Raw genomic sequence first — 24,602 nt, 5'->3', positions numbered from 1 at the left:
TTAGAACCCAAGTCATTAATTTATTAAATCCCAACATTTGTGGCAACTGCAGATAGACACTAAGGCAGGGGTGTCAAATCAACCTTGGAGGGCGTGGTGTCTGTAGGTTTTTGGTTGTTCCTTTCAATTAAGCCCTACACAACTAGGTGTGGGGAGTTCCTTAATTCATTCATCAAATACAAGGAAGGAGCAAAAACCCGCAAACACTCGGCCCTCCGTGGAATGAGTTTGACACCTGTGCTTCGAGGCAACAAACATTTCAAATACAAGCACAAGTCAGAAAAGTCTACCATAATTCTAGCCCGCTTTTCTTTTTTTCATTTAAAAAACACATACACTATGGATAACTTTTAAACATTAAAAGATTAAAAGTAGTACTTGCATTATATTACACATTTGTATAAATAGTACTTTGAGAAAGTGTATCTTAAAAAATACTTAACATCAAATTCCATCCAAAAGTAAAGTGGAATGTACAGCGAGGTTCATAATATTCGGACAGTAGCATTTCAGGGTGGGTCCTAGAGGGACTGATTCATGTGGAAGTGTTCAGAAACATTCTAATTTGCATATGTGACTCAAATGACACAATACATTATTCACCATTCATTTCTATTGGGCACAAAATAATCTGAAACACAACCAAAACAAACTGCAAATGCATCCAGCAAGTTTGGAGTCACAAGCTTGATGCAAACATTGCATGCTAGGAATATGGGACCAAATATTGAACGTTTGACTACTTTAATACACAAGTTGATTTGTCCCCATACTTTTAATTTACTAAACTTGGGGGGGGGGGGGGGGACTAGGTACAAAAATGGTTCACCCAATATGGATCAAAAGACCCACAAATTAAATCTGACAGTCTGCACTTTAACCCCATAGACATTTTTAAAGCGGTGGAGTACAGAGCCAAAACAACAAAATTGCCACTGTCCAAATACTATTGGACCTCACTATGTCAAGTTCATGGCTCATATCCTCATCAACAGACAAAATAAAGTTGGATACGGAGCCACTTCGAAACATTTCACTTACATTAAACTGACTCAAAACCAATAGGCTCAAGTAAAAGGAAGCTAAATTGAAATCATTCATGCTCTGATGAATGTCTGACGACCTAAAGCACAGCCTAAAGAAATTGGAAATTGTGTATTGATCCTGAGTGTGCGGAGATGAATTTTCCAGCTTCAAACAGGTGCTCGTGCTCCTATACTGATCAAATTGATACACTGATACTGTGCTTTGTCAAAATCCCTAAGGCTCAAACTGTTGTTTATAAGTGAGATGTGTTGCCAAAATGTTCAAACCTGCAACCCACCTATTGTGTTTTTCCACACCACTGTTATGTTTAACATCCCATACTTGGTTAAATATATATTTTTTAACCTTTATTTAACTAGGCAAGTCAGTTAAAGAACTAATTCTTATTTTCAATGACGGCCTAGGAACAGTGGGTTAACTGCCTGTTCAGGGGCAGAACGACAGATTTGTACCTTGTCAGCTCGGGGATTCGAACTTGCAACCTTTCGGTTACTAGTCCAAAGCGCTAACCACTAGGCTACCCTGCCGCCCCAAGGCTCATGATATGGGGTGGTAAAGAACTCTTGGACTGGAATATTCCCTTCCACCACAGGTTGGGCAGAAAAGTATAGTTCCATTGATTGTTTCAAAGTGAAAAGCAGGAAAAATGACGTATTACCAACAAACTGGCACAATATACAATTTGGCAAGGATCGTTAATATTTAGGCTCAGAAAAACAAATTGCCATTTTTCAAGTGAGTGGATGACTTCTATTCTGTATGGGAATTATTACTGAAGGCAAACAGGAAAATATTTTGTCACCCATTTTGCATCTGCATTCACCAAGTTACCTCAACACATATTTGCAGGACATGTTACAGGTCTGTGTAACTGCTTTCGCTTTGCAACACAATCGTACAGTGGAACTATACTTTTCCACCCAACCTGTGGTGGGAGGGAATATTCCAGTCCTTAAGAGTTCTCTACCGCCCCATATCATGAGCCTTATTATCTGTAAACAACCAAGTAAAGTGGTGTGGAAAAACACATTAGGTGTTTTTTGAGGCAACGTCTTGGCAACACATATCTCCTCACTTATGAACAGTTTGAGCCTTAGGGATGTTACTGATAAATCAGTTTTTCACCCCTCTGGAATATAGCATTAAAAAAATGAAATGTAATCCAACATGGCTGCATTCATATTATTTAAAATAAAGAAAACATCTGAAAGCAGAGGATCTTTTAAAACTAGTAATTTTATCTTTAAAATATATTTTTCAATGTATACGTTAGTATACATTCTTTTGTGGTACCATGATGTAACATCTGACATCAAGCAGCTCATATTTCCCTCTTTTAGTCTGTTTTCTCCTTGTTTCCTCCCCCTCACACGCTAGTTGAATCCTCTACATCTTCTGCCCCTTCCCTCTGTGGGAGGAGCCGGAGGTTCTCCTCGGCCAATGGCGAGGGAGAATCCTTAGGTATTCTATTCCTTTCCAGGTGTTCGTCCAATAGGGCGGCTACGGGGGTGTCACATTCCACAGTGCTGCACTTAGTGTATACGCCCCCCATGTCGGTTCCCAGGCCACTTCCTATGGAGTTGCGTCTAGCTCTGTTCCTCAGGGTGGAGTGGATGTAGCCCAGGGGAACAGGCAACGTGGCGAATATGATCAAAACAGCCAAGACACCCAGGGCCCAGTCAGGGTAGTCCAGAGTCTCCTCGGAGGCCTGAGGGAGAGACCGAGATGATTAAATACAATTATAAACTGGGTGGTTCGAGCCTTGAATGCTGATTGGTTGACAGCAGTGGTATATCAGACCGTACACAACAGGTACGACAAAATATTTATTTTAACTGCTCTAATTACGTTTGTAACCAGTTTATAATATCAATAAGGCACCTCAGGGGTTTGTGATTATACGGCCAATATACCATGGCTGTGTCCAGGCACTCCGCGTTAAATCAAGCATAAGGACAGCCCTTAGCCGTGGTATATTGGCCATATACCACACCCTCTGGCCTTATTGGTTAAATATAATACGGTCCAAAGTGAGAGGACAATGAGCCTAGTGTTGCCTAACCTTTTCTCTGTTCCAGGCAGTGTAGGTGGGCCGTTTGAAGCACATCTTTAGCAGGCTGGCTCCCAGCAGTCCAAGCATGGCCAGCAGACACACATACTTCCACAGGTACTTATAGACCACAGGAGGGCGCCAGTGCAGCATCTTCTCTATGTCATCAAGGAACCTGATCATTCAGATATACAAGGCAATGATCAGTGAGAGACCAGGGGAAACAGACAGACACAGCGAGTCAACCTGAAGGATCAATGTTTGAGACACTTTCGTTCTACCTTGAATAATTCAAGTATGATTACATTTCTTCATTAAAGATATTCGCCGGTACTTTTGTACAATTTTTAGCCAGTAGTTCTGAAAGTAGCACCCACGAGCCAAAAGTGTCCCTGAAAATTGCAAATATGTGCACCACGTCATAGCTCTCTCTCTGGCTCTACTGTGTGTGTCTTGCTAGCTGTCACTCAAATGGCGAGGGGCTGAAGTTCATTGGCTGAAACTCAAATTGCTAGGGGGCTGGTCCATGTGGGGGTAAATGTAGGGAAAGTGTCACCGCACATCTTCCAAAAAACAATTGCTTTAAAACTAGGGACTTTGTGGCTAATTTAGGTAATCTGCTCATAGATTATGCATGTATGAACCATACATTGACACATCACTACAAAAGGGGAGGTTTCCAAAAAATACTTACTTGTCGCCAAAGTACCAGAGGATGTCTTTAACCTGTTAGAGCTCTAGGGGCGCTATTTCATTTTTGGATAAAAAACGTTCCCGTTTTAAGCGCGATATTTTGTCACGAAAAGATGCTCGACTATGCATATTCTTGACAGTTTTGGAAAGAAAACACTCTGAAGTTTCAGAATCTGCAAAGATTTTGTCTGTAAGTGCCCCAGAACTCATTCTACAGGCGAAACCAAGATGATGCATCACCCAGGAATTAGCAGAATTTCTGAAGCTCTGTTTTCCATTCTCTCCTTATATGGCTGTGATTGCGCAACGAATGAGCCTACACTTTCTGTCGTTCGCCCAAGGTCTTAGCAGCATTGTGACGTATTTGTAGGCATATCATTGGAAGATTGACCATAAGAGACTACATTTTCCAAGTGTCCGCCTGGTGTCCTGCGTCGAATTCGGTGCGCAATTGCCAGCTGCTTCTACTTTACCATTTGATTCAGGGGAGAAAGCATGTGTCCAAGAACGATGTATCAATGAAGAGATATGTGAAAAACACCTTGATGATTGATTCTAAACAACGTTTGCCATGTTTTCAGTCGATATTATGGAGTTAATTTGGAAAAAAGTTTGCGTTTTGAGGACTGAATTTATGGATTTTTTTTGGTAGCCAAATGTGATGTATAAAACGGAGCTATTTCTAATACACAAGGAATCTTTTTGGAAAAACTGAGCATCTGCTATCTAACTGAGAGTATCCTCATTGAAAACATCAGAAGTTCTTCAAAGGTAAATGATTTTATTTGAAGGCTTTTATGTTTTTGTTAATGTTGCGTGCTGGATGCTAACGCTAATGCTAACGCTAAATGCTAACGCGAAATGCTAACTCTAGCTAGCTACTTTTACACAAATTATTGTTTTCCTATGGTTGAGAAGCATATTTTGAAAATCTGAGATGACAGTGTTGTTTACAAAAGGCTAAGCTTGAGAGATGGCATATTTATTTCATTTCATTTGCGATTTTCATAAATAGTTAACGTTGTGTTATGCTAATGAGCTTGCTGATAGATTTACACAATCCTGGATACAGGGGTTTTTTCATAGCTAAACGTGACGCAGAAAACAGAGCGATTTGTCCTAAACAAATAATCTTTCAGGAAAAACTGAACATTTGCTATCTGAGAGTCTCCTCATTGAAAACATCTGAAGTTCTTCAAAGGTAAATGATTTTTTTGAATGCTTTTCTGTTTTTTTGTGTAAATGTTGCCAGCTGAATGCTAATGCTAAATGCTACGTTAGCCATCAATACTGTTACACAAATGCTTGTTTTGCAATGGTTGAGAAGCATATTTTGAAAATCTGAGATGACAGTGTTGTTAACAAAAGGCTAAGCTTGAGAGCTAGCATATTTATTTCATTTCATTTGCGATTTTCATGAATAGTTAACGTTGCGTTATGGTAATGAGCTTGAGTCTGTATTCACGAACCCGGATCCGGGATGGGGAGATCAGAAAGGTTAATGAATATTCTGCTTTCGTGAAATAAATGGTCTCATCTAATTCCTGAAGTGTGCCATGCGGTTCATGCAGTCATTGTAGCTAATAGGTTCTTACCGGTCAGCGCCGTACACCCAGGACACACTGAAACACTCAAACACCACCACGATGATGAGGGGCAGGGTGGCGGAGTAGTCGTCAAACATCATCACAAAGTAGTTCCCACAGCGCTGAGTGAACAACATGCCAATCAGGAAGCCGATGATGCAGCTACACACTGGGGGATAAAGAGAGAACATTACAGATCCCACACAGATATACTTGGCATATTTACTAAAGAGGGGTCAGGACTAACAGTCAGGCCCCATTATGATGCCATCTTATAAAACGTAACCGCATATTAAAATTTGGTTTGCTCCTAGACAAAGCGAACGTCTGTGCCTCGCATACTCTCTGAAAAGACCTTTGCTTGAACAAGAAAAAAAGTGGCAATGTTTGTCCTTCTTGAGACGCCATATCAACAACTTAGCCAGGATACACTTCCTCAAAATAGACAAATCAAGAAATCTGTAATTCATTGATGTTTTTACCAAGCAGGCCTTACTTAGTCAGGCAAATTTACATCTAACTAAGATGTTTGGTGCAGTATTTCTCAAGTGAAAAAATGTTGCATGAAAACTAGTCCTCAATAAATTACAAACACTTAATTGAAGAATCCCATCCATAAGTCCCACTCCTACTGGGAGTAGTAAGTAGTTGACCAATCACCGACGAAGGGGCGTAGACTTCGGGCTACCGAACTTCCGACTGTTTTTCAAATCCCTTTTGAAATACTGACAGCCTAAACACCAATTACAAGTTACCAAATCGGATGCGTTTGTTCAGACAGCAGTCATTTGCTGACATGGCTACACTAGTTGTCATAGTAACGACAGGCGTGTTGTTACGGATATAGGTAGCCCTATTCACAGGTGCCGCCAATCAGTCACCAATCTGAAGACACACCTGCTCCTTTTCCCTTACCCAATCACATCCCCTTTCCCTTGGTGTAAAAAGCCAGTCAGTTTTCTCAATAGCTCAATCTCTCTGTCACTCAATCTCTCGCTGGATTGAGCTCTCTGTTTTTATCTCCTACATGTCACATTTATTCGGTATTATGCGAGTATGTTTTGTTATGGTGTTTGACTTTGTTTGATGGTGGGAAAAGGGGGTACCAAGCCAAGTCGCCCATGGGCATACATTACCCGTAGGAATACTTTGTCTAAGAACACTAGTTAGAACTGGGCGGACCACCCGCTGTATTTTATTGGTTAGTTAGTTAGCTGTATTGAAGCAAGCAAGTCTAGCTTAGGGGTGTTTTTGGATATTTATTGTTTCTTTCCTTGGGTCCAGCTCAGCCCCTTTTCCCCTCACCGTGTGTTTAAACAATAAACCATGAGTGTTTGACGGTAGATTTAAGTTGTCTGTGGTTATTAGTTCTCACTGTTCCTTTTCACTGTTATAATTTGCATGAGTTATGTTACGGGTCTCGTATCCACCCCCCCTAGACTGCAGGGCCAAAGGGATTCGTAACACATGTGCACAGTGGTGTAGGCTGATTGGTGGTTGTTAACTCAATGACAAGTTTCCAATTGAACAACTTTTACTAAACTGTATTAGCACACTACATGGTTGCCATTGCACTCAGGCCAGGTTCATCAACAACGAGACTGCTGTGCAGGTGCACTAATAACAGAGTGATAGCCCCGTAATAATAGAAATATAGGGATACTTAAAACAACTTAACAGTGGTGCTCGTGCTTCCCATCACTCATGTAGCCTGCCATGGATGTTTCCCAGTTTCTTTAAATGTTCAAAATCATAATGTAAGAACACTTAAAGCCTCTAAGGATAAGATGCACCCTCCTTCAAAACTTGAGACATCTGTGGCATTGGGTTGTGATAAAACTGCACATTTTAGAGTGGCCTTGTGTCCCCTGTGTAATGATCATGCCGTTTAATCAGCTTCTTGATAATCCACTGGACAGGTGTGGCATATCTTGGCAAAGGAGAAATGCTCAGTAACCGGAAGGTAAACATTTTTTGCACAGAAATGAGCTTTTTGTGAGAATGGAACATTTCTGGGATCTTATTTCAGCTCATGAAACATGGGACGAACACTTGTTGCGTTTATATTTCTGTTTAACTTTATAGCACATTCAATACTTAGTTTGTAAACAATTAACAAGCTAGTTTGATACAAGATATGCCAAATAAATCCAATTTGACGTTCAGACAAGTCGCATGGACAGGAATCCGATTTATATATTTTTTATTTGACCTTTATTTAACTCGGCAAGTCAGCTAAGAACAAATTCTTATTTTCAATGACGGCCTAGGAACAGTGGGTTAACTGCCTGTTCAGGGGCAGAACGACAGATTTGTACTTTGTCAGCTCAGGGATATGAACTTGCAACCTTTCGGTTACTAGTCCAACGCTCTAACCACTAGGCTACCCTGCCGCCCCATCTGATTTGAAACCACCTACGAAGGTGGAAAAATATTGGATTTGAGGCACTTAACTGCCAACGTGAATAAGCCTTTATTGTACTTGGCCTGTATAGTTTTCTTCCAGTGGTTCCCAAATAGGGTTTAATACCAGTAAACAGTATCCCAAGATTTCCCGACAAAGCTCTTCCCTGTTTCCTAAGAGAAATAATGACGGGACCAATAATATACAATTGCTATACCACAAATATATTTTGCTATACTGCAAAATGGGCACGTGCGATTAGCTACATGAACTGGACATAACTCTCTGGCTTCATTCATGCATACATAAGACCAGTCATCACAACGCTAACAGCCTGCAATTTTTACTCGACATAAAATCCCCGATAGTCAGAAATTCAAGCCATGAAGTATTCTATCACGAATAGGCTACACGAGACCGACACAGTTACGGTAGACAATCTCCATACTACCTGTGTGGCACTGGCAGAGGCTCAAAATATGTGCGCTACTCGCTCACTGTTATCAAAACGGCTGATACACTGGGTCCGAAATAGCGTAGACATTTGTAACCTTGTTCCATGATTACATTACAAAAGCAAGAGCATGGCGGACTTAGTCAGATTCACTAGGAATTGATCAACCGCAGCGCTATCCATGGTGCTGAATCGCCGCTCCTTGCTTTGTTAAGAGGAGTATCTGATGTGTTCCCTGTCAAAGTCTAAAGTAAAAACAGACAATTTTCACTAGGCTGTAATAACCTCAACAAGTTACCAGTTGGCCAACAGTGCTTCACAGATTCCTACATAAAAACTAGGCTACATCAACGAAATATGGCGGTGACTTGGATTAAATAGCAACAAATACAGCGCATTCGGACCCCTTCTGTTTGTTCACATTTTGTTACGTTACAGCCTTATTTAAATATTTTTTTCTGCAAACAGAAATACCTTATTTACATAAGTATTCAGACCCTTTGCTATGAGACTTGAAATTGAGCTCAGGTGCATCCGGTTTCCATTGATCATCCTTGATGTTTCTACCTGGCATAAATTAAATTGATTGGACATCATTTGGAAAGGCACACACCTGTCTATATCAGGTCCCACAGTTGACAGTGTATGTCAAAGCAAAAACCAAGCCATGAAGTAGACGGAATTGTCCATAATCCTCCGAGACACGGTTATGTCGAGGCACAGATCTGGGGATGGGTACCAAAACATATCTGCACACTGCTTGTGCCTCACCAAAGGTGCTTCAACAAAGTACTGAGTATAGGGTCTGAATACATATTTAAATGTGATTTCAATTTCTAAACACCTGTTTTTGCTTTGTCATTGAGGTATTGTGTGTAAATTGATGAGAAAAAACAAACAATTTAATCCACTTTAGATTAAGGCTGTAATTTAACAAAATGTGGAAAAAGTCAAGGGGTCTGAATACTTTCCCAATGCACTGTACATCAAACAATTAGATCATTGTGTATATTTCTCGATTTACAGTGGTATAGTCATGTCAGATTTTTTGCGCTGGAATTATTTCTAAATTGCAGTTCTGTTTTCAAAGGTGAATCTATCAATTTTCTCGTCAAGGAAAATTGGTAGATAAAAAATATTCACAAACTTGAGGTCAGAAACTCACGTTAGGCTGGGTCACGAGACGCTCTTTACCTGTGAGTATGGTCTTGTGGCGCTTCAGCACTTTGAAGTTGTCGGTGAGGGGTGTGAGGATGCCCTCCATGGTGCCGAACATGGTGCTAAGACCCAGGTTGAGCAGCATGAGGAAGAATAAGGCTGACCAGAAGGGACTGCCCGGGAACAGAGTCATGGCCTCTGTGAAGGCTATGAACGCCAGCCCTGTGCCCTCCACACCCTGCGAGAGAGGAATGATGCTATGTCATTTATCGTGACATAGCATCTCAACAGATCCAAACTTTATCTTTACATTTTATATACACATTTTAGCAATATACCTACTAAAATGTAATTTGTTAATTCATAATGAGTGGGAGGAGCAACAAACAGGCAGGTTAGTTTGGTTTCCAAATAAAGAGGGCAAAGCTGTAACTCAAAGAATATAGAGAGCGAGATGCAGTAAAAGAAGAGGCAGGCTTGAATGCAAGATCAACCGTTTACTTTGTTCATCTCATTCTCCAGGCTGCAGTCGGTGAGGTTGCCAGGGACATTGGCTCCGTGATCCTTGAACCAGTCCCTGTAGGCCTCCAGGGGACCCGAGCTGGGGTCAGAGATGTTGATCACGGGCAGCAGGTCCCGGTCAAGAGGGCCCCCTGAGAACTGCTCCGACAGCTTCTCCAAGTTACTGATAGAGGGGAGGGTGAAGAACAAGCAGTCAGTTCATTGTACATTTTAGCAACGGCCCAGAGCCGAGTAGGTATGACATTTAACAGATTACTCCAACTGGTGGCCCGTGGGCGATTTTATTGGGCCCCCAAGTTCTGACCAAAAAAAAAACACACACAAAAAAGCACACTCACTGAGTCACGCAGCGCATTGCGACTTCCCTAGCGCGGAAGCCCAGCACGGCGAACACCACCAGCGTGGCGAGGACAGAGGTGAGAAAGTTGATGGTGGAGACAGTGAGGGCGTCGCGGTGGCAGTTGTTGCTGCGTGGGTTGTAGGAGGAATAGGCGATGACCGAGCCAAAGCCAAGGCCCAGGGCAAAGAAAACCTGCGTTGCCGCCTGGCGCCACACCTGCACTTCACCCCAGATCTCCAGCTGGAGGGAGAAACGAGGGGGGGTGAAGAGAGCGAGGGGGGGAAAAAAAGAGAGAGAAAGTCAGTGGAGAAACAAAAAGTCAGTAGATTTCTGCCCCGGTCAACTGTAAGAGCTGTCATTATGAAGTGGAAAAGTCTAGGAGCAACACCGGCTCAGAGCGAAGCTCACAGAACGGGACCGCCGAGCACTGAAGCGTGTAAAATACGTCTGTCCTCGGTTGCAACACTCGCTACAGAGTTCCAAACGGCCGCTGGAAGCAAGTCACCGCAGCAATGTTCCAACGTCTAATGGAAAGTCCCATATCAATGTCCATGATTTTGGAATGAGACATTCAATTTTTTTATTTTACCTTTATTTTACCTTTATTTTACTAGGCAAGTCAGTTAAGAACAAATTCTTATTTTCAATGACGGCCTAGGAACAGTGGGTTAACTGCCTGTTCAGGGGTAGAACGACAGATTTGTACCTTGTCAGCTCGGGGATTCGAACTTGCAACCTTCCGGATACTAGTCCAACGCTCTAACCACTACCCTGCCGGCTACCCTGCCGCCCAACATGACCAAAGTGTTTCTAGCTTATGGTTTCAAAAGCTGAGAAATTCTGAACCACATACCCCTTTGGAGCACATCAGAAGAACAGTTACACACTAACAGGATTTGTTATAAGTGTGTGCTTAAGAACGCTGTATGTATTAGTCAGGTTATCTGGCTTTCCAGACCCTCTATTTTCCCTTATAACTATCGTTCATACAAGCAGTGTGCTGGGTGGATGATGATGATACCTTAGGGTAGAACATGTACTTGATGCCCTCTGCAGCCCCTTCCAGCATCAGCCCTCTGATGAGGAAACACAGCAGCACCACATACGGGAAGACCGAGGAGAAATACATCACCTTGGACGAGAAGAGAAGGAGGGGTAGATGAGGCTCACAGCAAAGAAAACGTTCATTTATAAACAGGGATGCAAACTGGTGAGGGCCCAAAAATGTGATACTTTCCTCCTCCCCCCCCCCCCCTCCCACTGAAACACGCAGAAAATCCCTGCAGGTTTTAACTAATTAATCGACAAAGAATATGATCTACATGATCAGTCTGTGTGTAAAATAAAAAGTGGTTAATGTGAACCTAACTCACACCTAAAAAGAAAGCAATCCAATGTTATTTGTTGCCTAGACTTTACTGCAAATGACACTCAAGTCTTGAGAAAAAAAACAATACACTAATATTGCAGTTAACCATGACAGCCTTTATAATAGAATGCTTGTGACCACACACACATCCAAATACTGCATTTGGGACACACACACACACACATCTTAACTAGAAATAGAATGAAACAAGCAAGAATTCTATTTTTGCTCTATTATATAGCACAAGGTTACATATGTGCAAAAACACCGTTCACTGAGTAAAACATTAAATAATCCCCCCTCACTCACACACACTTTGGGCTCCACTGCACATCATACACTTTCTTCCTGTGGATATCTGTTCTACAATGTGCCAGCAGATCATGATTCCCATTGTTGGCATACTTGATCTCTTTCAGGCAGAGAGTACACCTGGCATACCCCTTTTAATCCACTCCAGCTACACTTGATCCCTGAATCCACTTGTTTAACAAGCAACGCCTCATTTTCACCTAATTCTCTCATTCTGAAAATTAACCACATACTGTAGAGGGAAAACATTAGTTTACAGATAGTAGTTAGTTAGCTATTTAACATTTAATATTTTCCCAGAGTCCAGTAAGAAACTAACACGTTATAACTTGAAGAACGGCAATGAGTCGTAACGTTATAAGTTAATACTATAGCGAATTGGTTAGGTGACGTCAGCTCATCTGATGTTGTAACATTAGCTAGCTAACGTTAGCTGTCGGACTTGATTAGCCAGCAAATTTTAACACCATAAACTCAATTTGATCAGTTAAGTTAATGTTGCTTAACATTTCTCTCGCTAGCTAACGGATAACTCGATCCAGCTAGCAAGATACTTAACAATGCTAACAGCACTTGTTCCACCACCTTTCTCCCTCACCTCAAAACTTTCCAAATGCCAGTTGTTTTTCGGTTACAGCTTATGAAGTAACTTGTTACGCTCCATCACCTTCTCACCCGTCTCCGTGGTCAGGCTTCTCACCTACCTCTTCGTTATCGTTCAGGGGACGCGCTGCTGTAAGTTTACTGGTAAACTGCCTTTCCACTCTTGCCAGAGAGCACGCTGATGCTGTAACTAGCAAATCGGTTGTCTCTACAGTCGTGTGCTGCATTCTGTTGATATGTGAACGATTCGCTGAGCCCTGGATACAGTCAGTATTGCTCCAAACGTGCATCAGTCGTTCGCATACAGGCAGTAGTCATCCAAAGCCCCCCGCCCCCAACTTTTCTCATCGGATCTACACGAATCACGTATGTCACCTATTTTGGATTCAAAACGGCAAATTTAGCCGAAAGGTGACTAGTTTGCATCCCTATTATAAGGATCTCTTGAATCTCCATCGAGTTAGTCAACCATGAGTCTGATTACATATGCTATGATTTTGATTGTAGTTCTCCATCTAGAGAAATTCTTTAGTACCGAAGGAATTTAAAGGCTTCCATGAAGTTCGACGTGAGTGGGATATTTCCAGAATGGGAACATTCCAAACATTTACAGACAGGCCTATGGCCATTCTAAAATCTACAAAAAAAAAATTTGACCCAACAAATATGCCCTTATCGGAGTCTGACTCAGCCCACACATAAAGTTACAGATTCAGTCATTCCATCAGACTGAAACTGGGGGTATAGAAGTCCTTGCTTGGGTGGGTTGATTCAGATTTCCTGTTCCACCTGGGCCAAATAGACAATCTAACGAGTAAATTGCTAAACTTTAATGAATGATCGCTTATCATAAACCTCTGAGCGGGACCGTTAGTGGGTTTATGTTTTCACATTATCCCAAACCACTATTTAGCCTATTTTTATTTATCACAATGTTTTTGTGGATATTCTAATCTGCAATGTAAGGTGACACGATGTCTAATTGTCTCTCAACCCCGTCATATGCTCTACCTTGTCGAGCACCTAGGCCTATATGTCTACATAACATGGTGCAATGGTAACAACACAATAACACCTCGAACGTCAAGAATTAGGCTACATGGCTCCGCACGCTTGCCTTGTCGCTTTCACTTGTCAAAACATGCCTTTGTATTTTGGCACTGCGCCATGGAAATACGGTAGCAACAGCTGTAACTTTTAGAATTCCTTCGGTTTTTCTGTCCCCATCATTTCAGATTGCGTATCTCATTCATATGCATAATCACTTAAATGCTTGCCACACACACACACACACACACACACACACACACACACACACACACGCAGCGAGAGTATCGACAATTTCTAATTGCTACTAACCGTCTTCATCTTTGGATATTTTATCGAACAACAGTGACATTTGGGGGAGAGGGCAAACTCCACTGAACTAGACTCAATGTATGGAATCACTTGGGAGTTAGTGGATTTTGGACAAACTTCCCCTTTAAGCGGAATATTCAGTACCTTGGCAGAGGATTTGATGCCCTTGAACATGCCCAAGCAGACGATGGTCCAGGCGGCCAGCAGACAGCAGGTGATGACAGGGTTAAACTCGCCCGTCTGTTCGATGGAGTCGGTGATGTTAAGAGCCTTCCGGAACCAGAAGTAGGTGGTAGGACTGCTGGCCGCACATTCCTTCACTGAGATTAGGAAACAAAGCAATGGTCAGGTGAAAATATTAGGCAAAGAATATGGAAGAAGATTGTCATTTCGGCTGCAACAAACTATTCCTTATATAGTACACTTTATGTGCCGCCTTGCTCAAAAGTAGTGCACTATATCGGGCAGGGATGGGCAAATGGTGGCCCCCGAGGATCAATTTCCACACAAAAAAAAGGTATATATAGTATTAATATTTTTGGGGAAATCGGTCAGGGTCTCAACTTACTGTTTGTCGACAGTTAGAATACAGCAGGTGCAATTTCGAAACGTGGTTGCGCATCAGCAGTTTTTCGATTGTTATGTCAGTCACTGACAGTCACTCAATTAGCTCGTGTCAGCAAAAAAAAATTGACTGGTAAATTCTCTCAACTTGCCATCAGCATGGTCGAATTACCGATTTGGGGGGGTGCATTGACCATCAAATATCATAAAAAAAACTGAAGACATTTGTCTCCACCCTATAGCAAAAATATGAAATTGCCCAATTTGTTTTTTGCCGCTGTCAATCTGGGTACTGCAGATCCACGAACCACTGTGGCCCCTCATGATGAGTTCAGATTTTTTGTGTGGGCCCCACCCACATCAAAGAAGCATCCCTGATAAAGGGAGTACGACAGCTTTTCAGACACAGCTGATGGGTTATTGCTATGGGAGTGTTAACTTACCAGTTATGTTACCGTGTTCAGGACACTCATTCCAAGGTAGTGGATATTGAAATGAGTTTCCTAAGTAGAAAAGGCTCCAACCGATGATCACGTTGTAGTAGAGAGCAACAAAAAAACACACCTGAAAAGGAGAAAAGTTTACATGGGTTAGTAACACATTGTTGTCTCCCTCAGGATATTTATAACATGTTCGGGATACAACTTTCAACTCTATTAGAACGCTCTCCAGTCAAGTGATGTTATGTAAAGTCAAATGCAATGCGCCCGTAGGATTTCAAATCTCGTGCTCAAACTGAAGCATTGCTAATCCTTGACCTTGGGCCATGTGTGGTCAGGTCAGGGGTGTATTCATTACAGAATCCGTATAAAAACAAAACGATAGAAACTCGTTTGCTCTGGGACAAATTCAGGTAAATCCTCCCTGTTTCGTTTAAGAGTTTTTGAAACAGAATTGGCGCAATGAATCCGCCCCAGGTGACCGCGTTTGTATGACTAGCGGACAGCTACGTTGTTAAATCTCTCACCACACAGCTGGAGTAGCCGATCCCCGCCAGCTTGGGAGAGATGTGCTTCCACACGCCGATGCTGCCCTGCCGGATGGACTGACCAGCCGCCAGCTCCAGGAAGAACAAGGGGATGCCCACCAGGATCATGAGCAGCACGTACAAGAGGAGAAAGGCCCCTGTGGGAAGGAGAAAAAGATAGAAGTGTTCATGAGGGCTAAAAACAAAACTGGCCTTGTGCCAAGTGTTAGTTAATATGACAGTGAGGATAGTAATTGAATCATATTGGCAAATCCATTAGGACATTTGAAGATGCAGTAAAAAGGCATACTGAGTTATTGTTTTCCAAGACAAATGCATTCACAGCAAAGATTAGAGGAAAATGTTCAAGTAGTTTGCCACCTCAGACCTTTGCCAGTATTTATAACATGTCTCAGAGTAGGAGTGCTGATCTAGGATCAGGTCACCCTTATCCATGCAATCTTCTTCATTATGATCAACAAAAAAAAAGGCTAAACTGATCCTAGACCAGGTATATTCATACAATATGCATTATGAGTATGGGCCCAGGTGAGAAAACAAATACGAAAATGTATGTACTCACTACTGTAAGACACTCTGGATAAGAGTGGCTGCTTAATGACTCAAATGTAAAACCCACTGATATTGACACCACCCTCACCTCCTCCATTTTGATGGCAGAGGTAGGGGAACCTCCACACGTTGCCCAGGCCAACGCTGAACCCCACCTGAGCCAGGAAATACTCCAGTTTACTGTCCCACCCATCCCGGGCGGGGGGCTCCACTACGCCCTCCTGACCATCCTCGCCAGCCAAGCTGTCCAGCTGAGTCTCTGGTGTCACTGACGTGTAATCGTCATTGGGCAGGGGAGGCTTCTCCATCTATCAAAAGACGGAAACAATATAATTTAGTAGGGCCGGGACAATACCAGTATCGAGACACTCATTAGTATCATGGCAAGGAAACCAGACCCGAAGCAGATTGAACTTCTTTAGGAAAACAGCCCTGATGTTGGAAACAAAGATTAAATGTGTATCTGGATGACAATTTATTTTCCAAGCTACAGCACACAATATTTTACATGCAGCAGGTTTTCAAAGGAACAGAGTTGTCTGCTTCAATTTTTGCCATGGAAAAATATATTGCGATACTGGTATCATCCCAGCCATAACGTTTAGTGTGGCTAGTAATATGCCACATGCATCTAGGCTACTACATGGCGTGAATCGAAAGTGGGCAAACCAAGCAAAAAGTGCATTGTATAAATCCATTTGAATCACTTTTTGACAGCATCCCTTTTGATTGAAAACTTTCCATAAATGTTTGCCCATGAAAGAAGGGGCCAGAAAGTGACTTTTTAGACCCGAATGCCAAAACATTCAAGAGACAATGGTGCTAAAAATTGACCTATTTTGGAAAACCTGTTTCAGTCGGCATTCCACCAGACACGGGGAGATAATGGTTCCCTTCAGCAGGACAATAACCTAAAACACAAGGTTAAATGTACACAATCTCCATAGACAAACATTGGCAGTGGAATGGAATCACTGAAGAGCTCAGTGGCTTTCAACGTGGCACCGTAATAGGATGCCACCTTTCTAACAAGTCAGCTCATCACATTTCTGCCCAAATCAACTGTAAGTGCTGTTATTGTGAAGTGGAAACCTCTAAGAGCAATAATGGCTCAGCCCCGAAGTGGTAGGTCACACAATCTCACAGAATGGGACCGCAGAGTGCTGAAGTGTGTGAAATCCGTTGCAAACTGCCTCTGGAAGCAACGTCAGCACAACGTTCCATCGGGAGAATCATGAAAATGGGTTTCTATGGCCGAGCAGCCACATACAAGCCTAAGATCACCGTGCACAATGCCAAGGGTTGGTTGGAGTGGTGTAAAGCTCGCCGCCATTAGAATCTGGAAGCGCTTTTTCTGGAGTGACGAATCACGCTTCACCATTTGGCAGTCCAACAGACAAATCTGGCTGGGTTTGGCTGATGCCAGGAGAACGCTACCTGCCCCAATACATAGTGCCATCTGCACATTTTGTTGGAGGATGCATAATGGTTTGGGGTTGTTTTTCATGGTTCGGGTAGGCCCCTTAGTTCCATTGAAGGGTAATCTTAACGCTATAGCATACAATGACATTGTAGACGATTCTGTGCTTCCAACTTTGTGGCAACAATTTGGGGAAGGCCCTTTCCTGTTTCAGCATGACAATACCCCCGTGCACAAAGCAAAGTCCCTACAAAAATAGTTTGTCGAGATCGGTGTGGAAGAACTTGACTGGCCTGCACAGAGCCCTGACCTCAACCCCATCGAACATCTATGGGATGAATTGGAACGCCGACTGCAAACCAGGCCTAATCACCCAACATCTGTGCCTGATTTCACTAATGCTCATGGCTGAATGAAAGCAAGTCCCTGCAGCAATGTTCCAACATCTGGTGTAAAGCCCTCCCAGAAGAGTGGAGGCTGTTATACACGAAAAGGGGGACAAACTTCATATTAATGCCCATGATTTTGGAATGAGATGTTCAAATGAGCAGGTGTCCACATACTTTTGGTCATGTAGTGTAAATTGGCTTGAAAATCTATTGCAAGACTTGATAAAGGCTGGTTAGCAATGACCAACAACCAACTTGACAGAGCTTGAATATTTATTTATTTTTTACAATTCATGTGCAAATATGTGTTAAGTTCATAGACTTACCCAGCAATTGCCAAAGATGATTCTAACATGTATTGACGCAGGGGTGTGAATACTTATGTAAATTAGATATTTTTGTATTTCATTTTCAATACATTTGCAAAAATCTCATTGTGGGGTATTGTGTGTAGATGGGTGAGGGAAAATTATTATTTTTATTCAATTTTGAATTCAGGCTGTAGTGCAACAAAATGTGGAATAAGTTAAGGTGTATGAATACTTTCTGAAGTCACTGTGTAGCTTAGACCCTATTTCACTTCTGAGGTTTTTGTGTTGTGCCCACCATCGGTTCAGACAACATGCTCTTGAATACAAGGTGGGTGTCATTTCAATCGTAGAAATAGAATTCATAGAAGGACCTATCCTTTCAGACCACAGCAATTTAGCTGGTACGTCACACCGTCGACTGTCAACTTAAAATGGTAATGTCTATTCTGTAGTCTATGATTTCAATAGGTTCCTATGGAGGATTGACAGCAATGTTCTCTCTAAACTGCGGGCACCAACCCAGAGACTGACACACAGCTCCCTGGGACTGAGCGCAGAAGAGAAGTACGAGATTGAACTTCCCTGTTAGTTAACAGTATCAAAGTTGCTCTTTACTGTGGCAATTGTGATTGAATCAACGTATTAGCCACTTTCAATGCAACATGCCGAAAACAAAATGAACTATGCAAGAGCTGTTGTAGGCTGTTGTAGGCAGAACGCATGACTCTGCCAGTACTCTACACATACCAGTGTGGCATGGCCAATCAGAGCTGCAGTAGGCCTATACGCAAATAGACCATTGCCATATATGGATCTGTGCCAATTACTTTGAACTGGACTGTGTTTACAGTTATGGTCATGAGTAGATGTGCTTGTTTTGAGATCAAGTAAGAGCTGCATGTAGACACGTGTACGTGCACATTTAGTTCATATCCTTCGCTGGTTAGTGAGTTATTAGCCCAGTTATTGATAATCGTGTAAGCAATGGGGGGTGATTAATTAGCACAAAATGTGTACATTTCTAGACATCTTTGAAAAGCGAGTCAGGTAAAAAGTTGTCTAGGCGGAGGTAGTATAATTTGTCTGATTCTCTGTAATAATGATATGGGAATAATAATGCATTTTGTAAAATGTTTTCTTGCATCACACTAAATTTTCAGTCACCTTGTCAGCCAAAACTCGACCCTGTATTCATGCGTTTCAACCGATGGCAAGCACAACACAGAAACCTTAGACCATGTAAAATAGGGTCTAAACTACGTCAGCAAATATTAAATTAAATCAGAGATGACATTACAATTTAGTGATAACACTTTTTTCTAGAAATGATTAAATAGTTTAACAACCCTATTTGTAAGCTGATATCAATCAACAACTTTTATATTTTCCAGTATGAAGACATGGATGTCTCATGGTATGCAAAACGGGTCAACTAAGTACCTTTATCTTTTGGATGATTTGGCATTCAGGCCCAAAAAGTCACTGTCTAAGCACTTATACAATAGGGAAATGTGTGGAAGAATTCAATACTCTACAAGAGAGCCAAGGAAATTGTTAGGTATGTGAAGAGTCATCAAGTTATAGCAGCAATCTACCTCACCAAGCAAAGTAAGAAGAATAAGAGACTACATTGAAGCTGCCCAGCAACACCCATTGGGGTGGAGTTGTCATCATGTTTGACAGTCTGTCTGAGGGGAAGGAGTCTCACCAAGAAATGGACATATCACAGTCTGCCAATATGGACAGCCCCATCAAGAGGTTCCTCCTGGATGATGTATTTTGGGAGAGAGTGGTAATTAGCCCGAAACCTATAGCAGTAGCCATTGCACGGATTGAGGGAGACAATGCCATTCTGTCTGATGTTCAGACTCTGCTTGCAGATGTAAGAGAAGAAATCCGTACTGCCCTGCCCACTTCACTGTTGCTCCAAGCAGAGGAAACTGCAGTTCTGAAGTACATCAAAAAGCGTGAAGACTTCTGCCTGAAGCCCATACACGCCACAGCATACAGGTTGGACCTCAAGTATGCTGGCAAGAGCATCCTGTCTGGTACAGAGATCAACGAGGCCTATGGTGTCATCAATACTGTGTCTCGCCAACTTGGCCTGGATTAGGGCAAGGTTCTTGGCAGTCTGGCGAAGTACACTTACAAGCAAGGGCTTTGGGATGGAGATGCAATATGGCAGTCGTGCCAACATATGACATCAGCCACCTAGTAGAAGGGACTTTGTGGATCTGTTGCCTCCATCATCCTCTAAATCCAACCAACATCAGCCGCCTCAGAGCGCAACTAGTCCTTGTTTGGGAACATACACAGACCAAGGCACACAAATGGCTGACTATTACAAGGGTTGGAGAAAAAAAAAAAAAAAAGTGTTTGCCATCTGGGCAAATGTTTGTCTTTTTGAGCCCGACAACAAGCTAACCTCAACAGGGTTGGAAAGCGACAGTGAAGATGAGGCCTAGGAGTCTGATGTTCAAGAGGTGGACATTGAGGAGGTCCAGGGAGAAGACATGGAAGCCTGAGGGGAAGACAACCAAAGCTTTCGTTTCTAGAATATCATTTTACAGATCATTGGGGGCATTCAATATTCCCTTTTGTTGTTCAGTGAAATCATTGCATGTGAAGTCAACTCATTTAATTAATGTTCAATTCGTAACTCAATTGTTTGTTTTTTTATATTGGAAGGATGTAATAATTTGCAATTATGTCTACTTATGATTATGTAAAATGTTTATGTTCGTCTCCAAATGATATGGTAAATATATCCAATGCAAAAAACATCTACATTTAAATGGTATTTATATTAATTTGCATACATTTCCGTTAACTCCCATATATTCCCATGGAAAGTTTCCACCTCTGAATATTCCCCAAAATGTGCAACCCAAGCTACAGGGTTGTTCTATTTGATTTCAATCACTTTGACTGTACCCCTTTGGATTAGACGTATGATACATATTTGCCCATGGTAAAAGTGGTCAGAATATAACTTCTTGCACCTGAATGCCACAATATTTAGGAGATAGAGGGTCTCCAAGTTTTGAATACTCCACCCTACCATGAAACAACCATGTCTTCATCACTGGAAAAGATACATGGTTGAGTTGGTATTACTTAAAAGCTTACAAATAGGATTGTCAAACTATTTGATAATTTACTCTTTTTTCCTCCTTTAATGTCAATTATCAATGTTTTCTTCATATGCTGTAGCTTAGACCCTATTTTTCATCAGATGTGTTTGTGTTATCATCAGTTAAGTCAACATGCTCTTGAATACAGTGTGGTGTGTCATATTTAGACTGATAAACATACTAAAGTGGGTTTAAAACGTAAACATCAACATTCAAAATGGTGGCAGAAAGATGGTTGAAAGTCCACACAGAGAATGTTGACTTAAATGACAATATCAGTTGTTTAAAATTATTGTTAAACTTCCATAGGAAACCGATAGAAATATAGATAATAGAATAGGCATTACCATTTAGGTTGACATTCAACAGTGGATTGACAGGCAGCCATCTTTGTGATAGCAATTGGAAGCAAAAATATCAATTCAATTAAAATATCAACGATATACCAGCTAAATTGCAGTGGTCTGAAGGGATAGGTCATTCTATTAATTATATTTGTATTATTGAAATTACACCCACCCTGTATTCCAGAGTATTCGGTGTCTCAACCGATGGAGAAGTGGGTGTCTCATGGTAGGGTACTCAAAACAGGTCAACTTTGAGCAAAATGTGTTGGCATACAGGTCCAAAAAGTTATTTTCTGACCACTTCTACCATGGGCCAATACAGTGGGGCTGGAATTCTTGGATCCCTTGACAAAGATGAGCAAAAAATACTGTATAAAATACAAATACTGAGCTATATTGTATTGAATGTTTGTTTTTTTACATTACACTTTTTTATACTTAATAATTGCTCAAAGAAAGATTACTTCTCAAACAATCAAATCTACAAGAGTCAAAATGATTGGAGCCCCTGTTTTCAATACCCTCCCCTAATAGGCACAATTAAATGATTGATGGGCATGGTTGTTATATGGGTACTTTGGGCATTTGAACTCATGACCAGAAAAGGTGATACTTGTTCATGATGCTGTTAACCTTAACAAGGGCCTCAGAACTAGCGGAAGCAAAATAGCCCCATAACATCAAAGATCCACCAGCATATTTTACAGTAGGGATGATTTTTTCCCCCGCATATTCATTGTTTTCTCTTAGGGCAAACCCACAAATGGTGTGGGGGTTAGTGCAATTTGGGATCCTTGGGACATCCTTACCCTAAATTCTAACCGTAACCATTTTACATGTCAACTTCAATGGGGTGACGTTAGAGTTGGGCCGTCCCAAGGATCCCGTTCATAGGTAGAGACGTTATTTTTGTCTATGTTATCCGGGATCCTTTGGACGGTCCTACCCCATTGAAGTTTACATTTAAAATGGTTAAAGGGTTAGGGTTTTATACCTCAGTGGCCGAGGACCTCCATTTTCGTGTCACATGACCAATCAAAAGGGGGTGCTGTCAAAATGTGATTGAAATCAAATTAAATGACCCTACAGCTAAATAACACTTATTTTGGGTTAGGGACTATATTATGTAGCCAGTTCTCACTGTAACACAGCACTGTACAACACCCAGACAATTCGGAGAGAGGGGTACTCACCACGTGACAACATAAAACATTGTCTCATCCAATTACCACTTGTGTTTTTTAATCACCAGATAATCGCCAGTCTTTTACATGTAGAAGCATCAAACTCTTATTATCACTAAACATTACAGGTGGCCTGCTATAGTAATAGCACATACAAGACATTGACAATGATGGGTGAAATGACCCGCTTGCATCAGCTAAGCACAACACGCCACTCAGTTCAATTCCCGTTTGTCGAAAATTGCATGTCTTCCAAGTTGAAAAAGACTCACCTGACCTCTATGTTAATTCAATATTGCCAGTGTAGGAACCGTGGGTAAGGACCGCCAGCGACGTAAAAAGAACAAACTCCAAGCTAGCTAACGTTAGCTAGCTAACAGTAGTAACGAAACATGTGGCATCCACCACCAACAATGCAGCTACAAGCAGATTCCCTGCGCAGTGATGTAGCTAGAAGTGGGATCAAAATGTGTGAGCGATCGCTTACAAATTCACATGAAAAGTCATTCTGGTTGGAACAATAGATCTAGTATAGATTATTAAACGATATTAATCAGATTCATGAGGAACCTCAAAGAAACACGCGGGTTTCCTTTGTGGGCGTGTGTATTTCCACTGCCGCGTATTATGGGGACAGGCGCTCCAATTGTACTTCGGCGCAACAAAATACTTCTGTACTGAATGTGAGAATTTTTGTTTGAAAACCACTCAATCAGCTTCAACAAATCCCTCCAAGTTTTCCCCCCATTTATTTCTGTCATAATTTCTTTAGAAATATTAACACAAAAATTTAAAATTAACCTTATTTTTGCTGTCACTTGGACGATGGCGTTACTAAGCCTACTATTGTTGGGTTAAAATAAATACTCATCTGCCTACGGTGGTATGGATGTGAATCAACTATATTATGTGATTAATGTAAATGTTGCATAATAATATTACGGAACACGTTCAAATGTTTATAAACCACAAGCCATTGTCATTCGTTTATATATATATATATATATATATTAGACAAAACAATGTAAATAGCATATGGCATGATCACCCCATAATGATGCCTCTGCTATTTAACAGTGTAATAGACCTTATATAATATTTTGTCCCCAAAGTAATTTGTTATGACTGCTGCTGTCCACCCACATTTCCTTTTCCCATGGAACGGCAAATACCTACCTATACCACGTTGCAACTTTCTGCGTGTGCTGTTGTCCTCTGTCTTGTTTTTTCTTTAGCATTCAATTACATAGTTAATACTCGGCCTACTTGAAAAAATATGAATGACGACTTCATCATTCCAGGTGGATATAATAACACTACTCAAACTAGTCTAGTTTGGGAAGCAGGTTAAACTAAAGAATCTGATGTAACAACTGTTGAGGTTCACAAAGCAGCGGCGTCCAAGCCCAACAATGCACCCCCCAAAATGATGTGCTAAAGGCACACAAGTACGAAATAGATTAGGAAAAAAAAGAGTAGCGAACATGCTCGCCAATTCTCATGTTATTTCAAAAGAAGGTAAAAACATGCACTTCAAAAACCATATTTTTTACGCCATCTCAACAGTCTTGTCTGTTCCACTTAACATATTCCTTGTTTTTATTCTCAAATTAATGCAACACAATATGATATTATGCTTTAAATGAATGACTATAAATACCTTGGCGTAACAGAATAGTTCTTTCTTTTAACTTTATCGAGTTCGACACAAACGCCACGTTGATACGAGGACACTACTTCTTCTTTAAAGTTCTACGGCAGACTACAACTATTGCTGTATTGCCGCCACCTACTGTACGGGGTATTGAAACAAGAT

General features: G+C 41.5%; 1 protein-coding gene across 5 annotated transcripts; it reads right to left on the bottom strand.

The window, feature by feature from the left end:
- LOC110491573 (sodium-dependent neutral amino acid transporter B(0)AT2) lies at positions 1–24,602 on the bottom strand. Of its 5 annotated transcripts, XM_036946464.1 has the most exons (13): positions 24,447–24,569; positions 23,963–24,015; positions 16,090–16,309; positions 15,429–15,586; positions 14,905–15,025; positions 14,042–14,217; positions 11,276–11,386; positions 10,253–10,494; positions 9,894–10,077; positions 9,429–9,630; positions 5,386–5,545; positions 3,110–3,272; positions 1–2,755 (listed from the first exon to the last, which is right to left on the bottom strand). In XM_036946464.1, exons 3-13 carry the CDS (start codon positions 16,307–16,309, stop codon positions 2,414–2,416), a joined length of 2,079 nt encoding a protein of 692 aa, XP_036802359.1. In that variant the 5' UTR covers positions 23,963–24,015; positions 24,447–24,569; the 3' UTR covers positions 1–2,413. The 5 variants fall into 5 exon arrangements, with proteins under 5 accessions (XP_036802359.1, XP_036802357.1, XP_036802358.1 ...); XM_036946462.1 differs by lacking the exon at positions 23,963–24,015 and having other exon boundaries at positions 24,447–24,602; XM_036946463.1 differs by lacking the exon at positions 24,447–24,569 and having other exon boundaries at positions 23,963–24,367.

The sequence above is a fragment of the Oncorhynchus mykiss genome, chromosome 16 (assembly GCF_013265735.2).
Source record: "Oncorhynchus mykiss isolate Arlee chromosome 16, USDA_OmykA_1.1, whole genome shotgun sequence".
Lineage (NCBI taxonomy): Eukaryota > Metazoa > Chordata > Actinopteri > Salmoniformes > Salmonidae > Oncorhynchus > Oncorhynchus mykiss.
This window is presented reverse-complemented; position numbering and strand designations above follow the sequence as displayed.

What these genes read in the sequence shown, in the direction of transcription:
- LOC110491573 (XM_036946462.1), bottom strand. Translation starts at nt 16,309, where the DNA reads ATGGAGAAGCCTCCCCTGCCCAATGACGATTACACGTCAGTGACACCA. An exon ending in TGAACACGGTAACATAACTG is followed by an intron (nt 14,218 to 14,904) that starts GTAAGTTAACAC and finishes TCCTAATCTCAG; the next exon opens with TGAAGGAATGTGCGGCCAGC. An exon ending in CTGCCTGGAACAGAGAAAAG is followed by an intron (nt 2,756 to 3,109) that starts GTTAGGCAACAC and finishes TCTCTCCCTCAG; the next exon opens with GCCTCCGAGGAGACTCTGGA.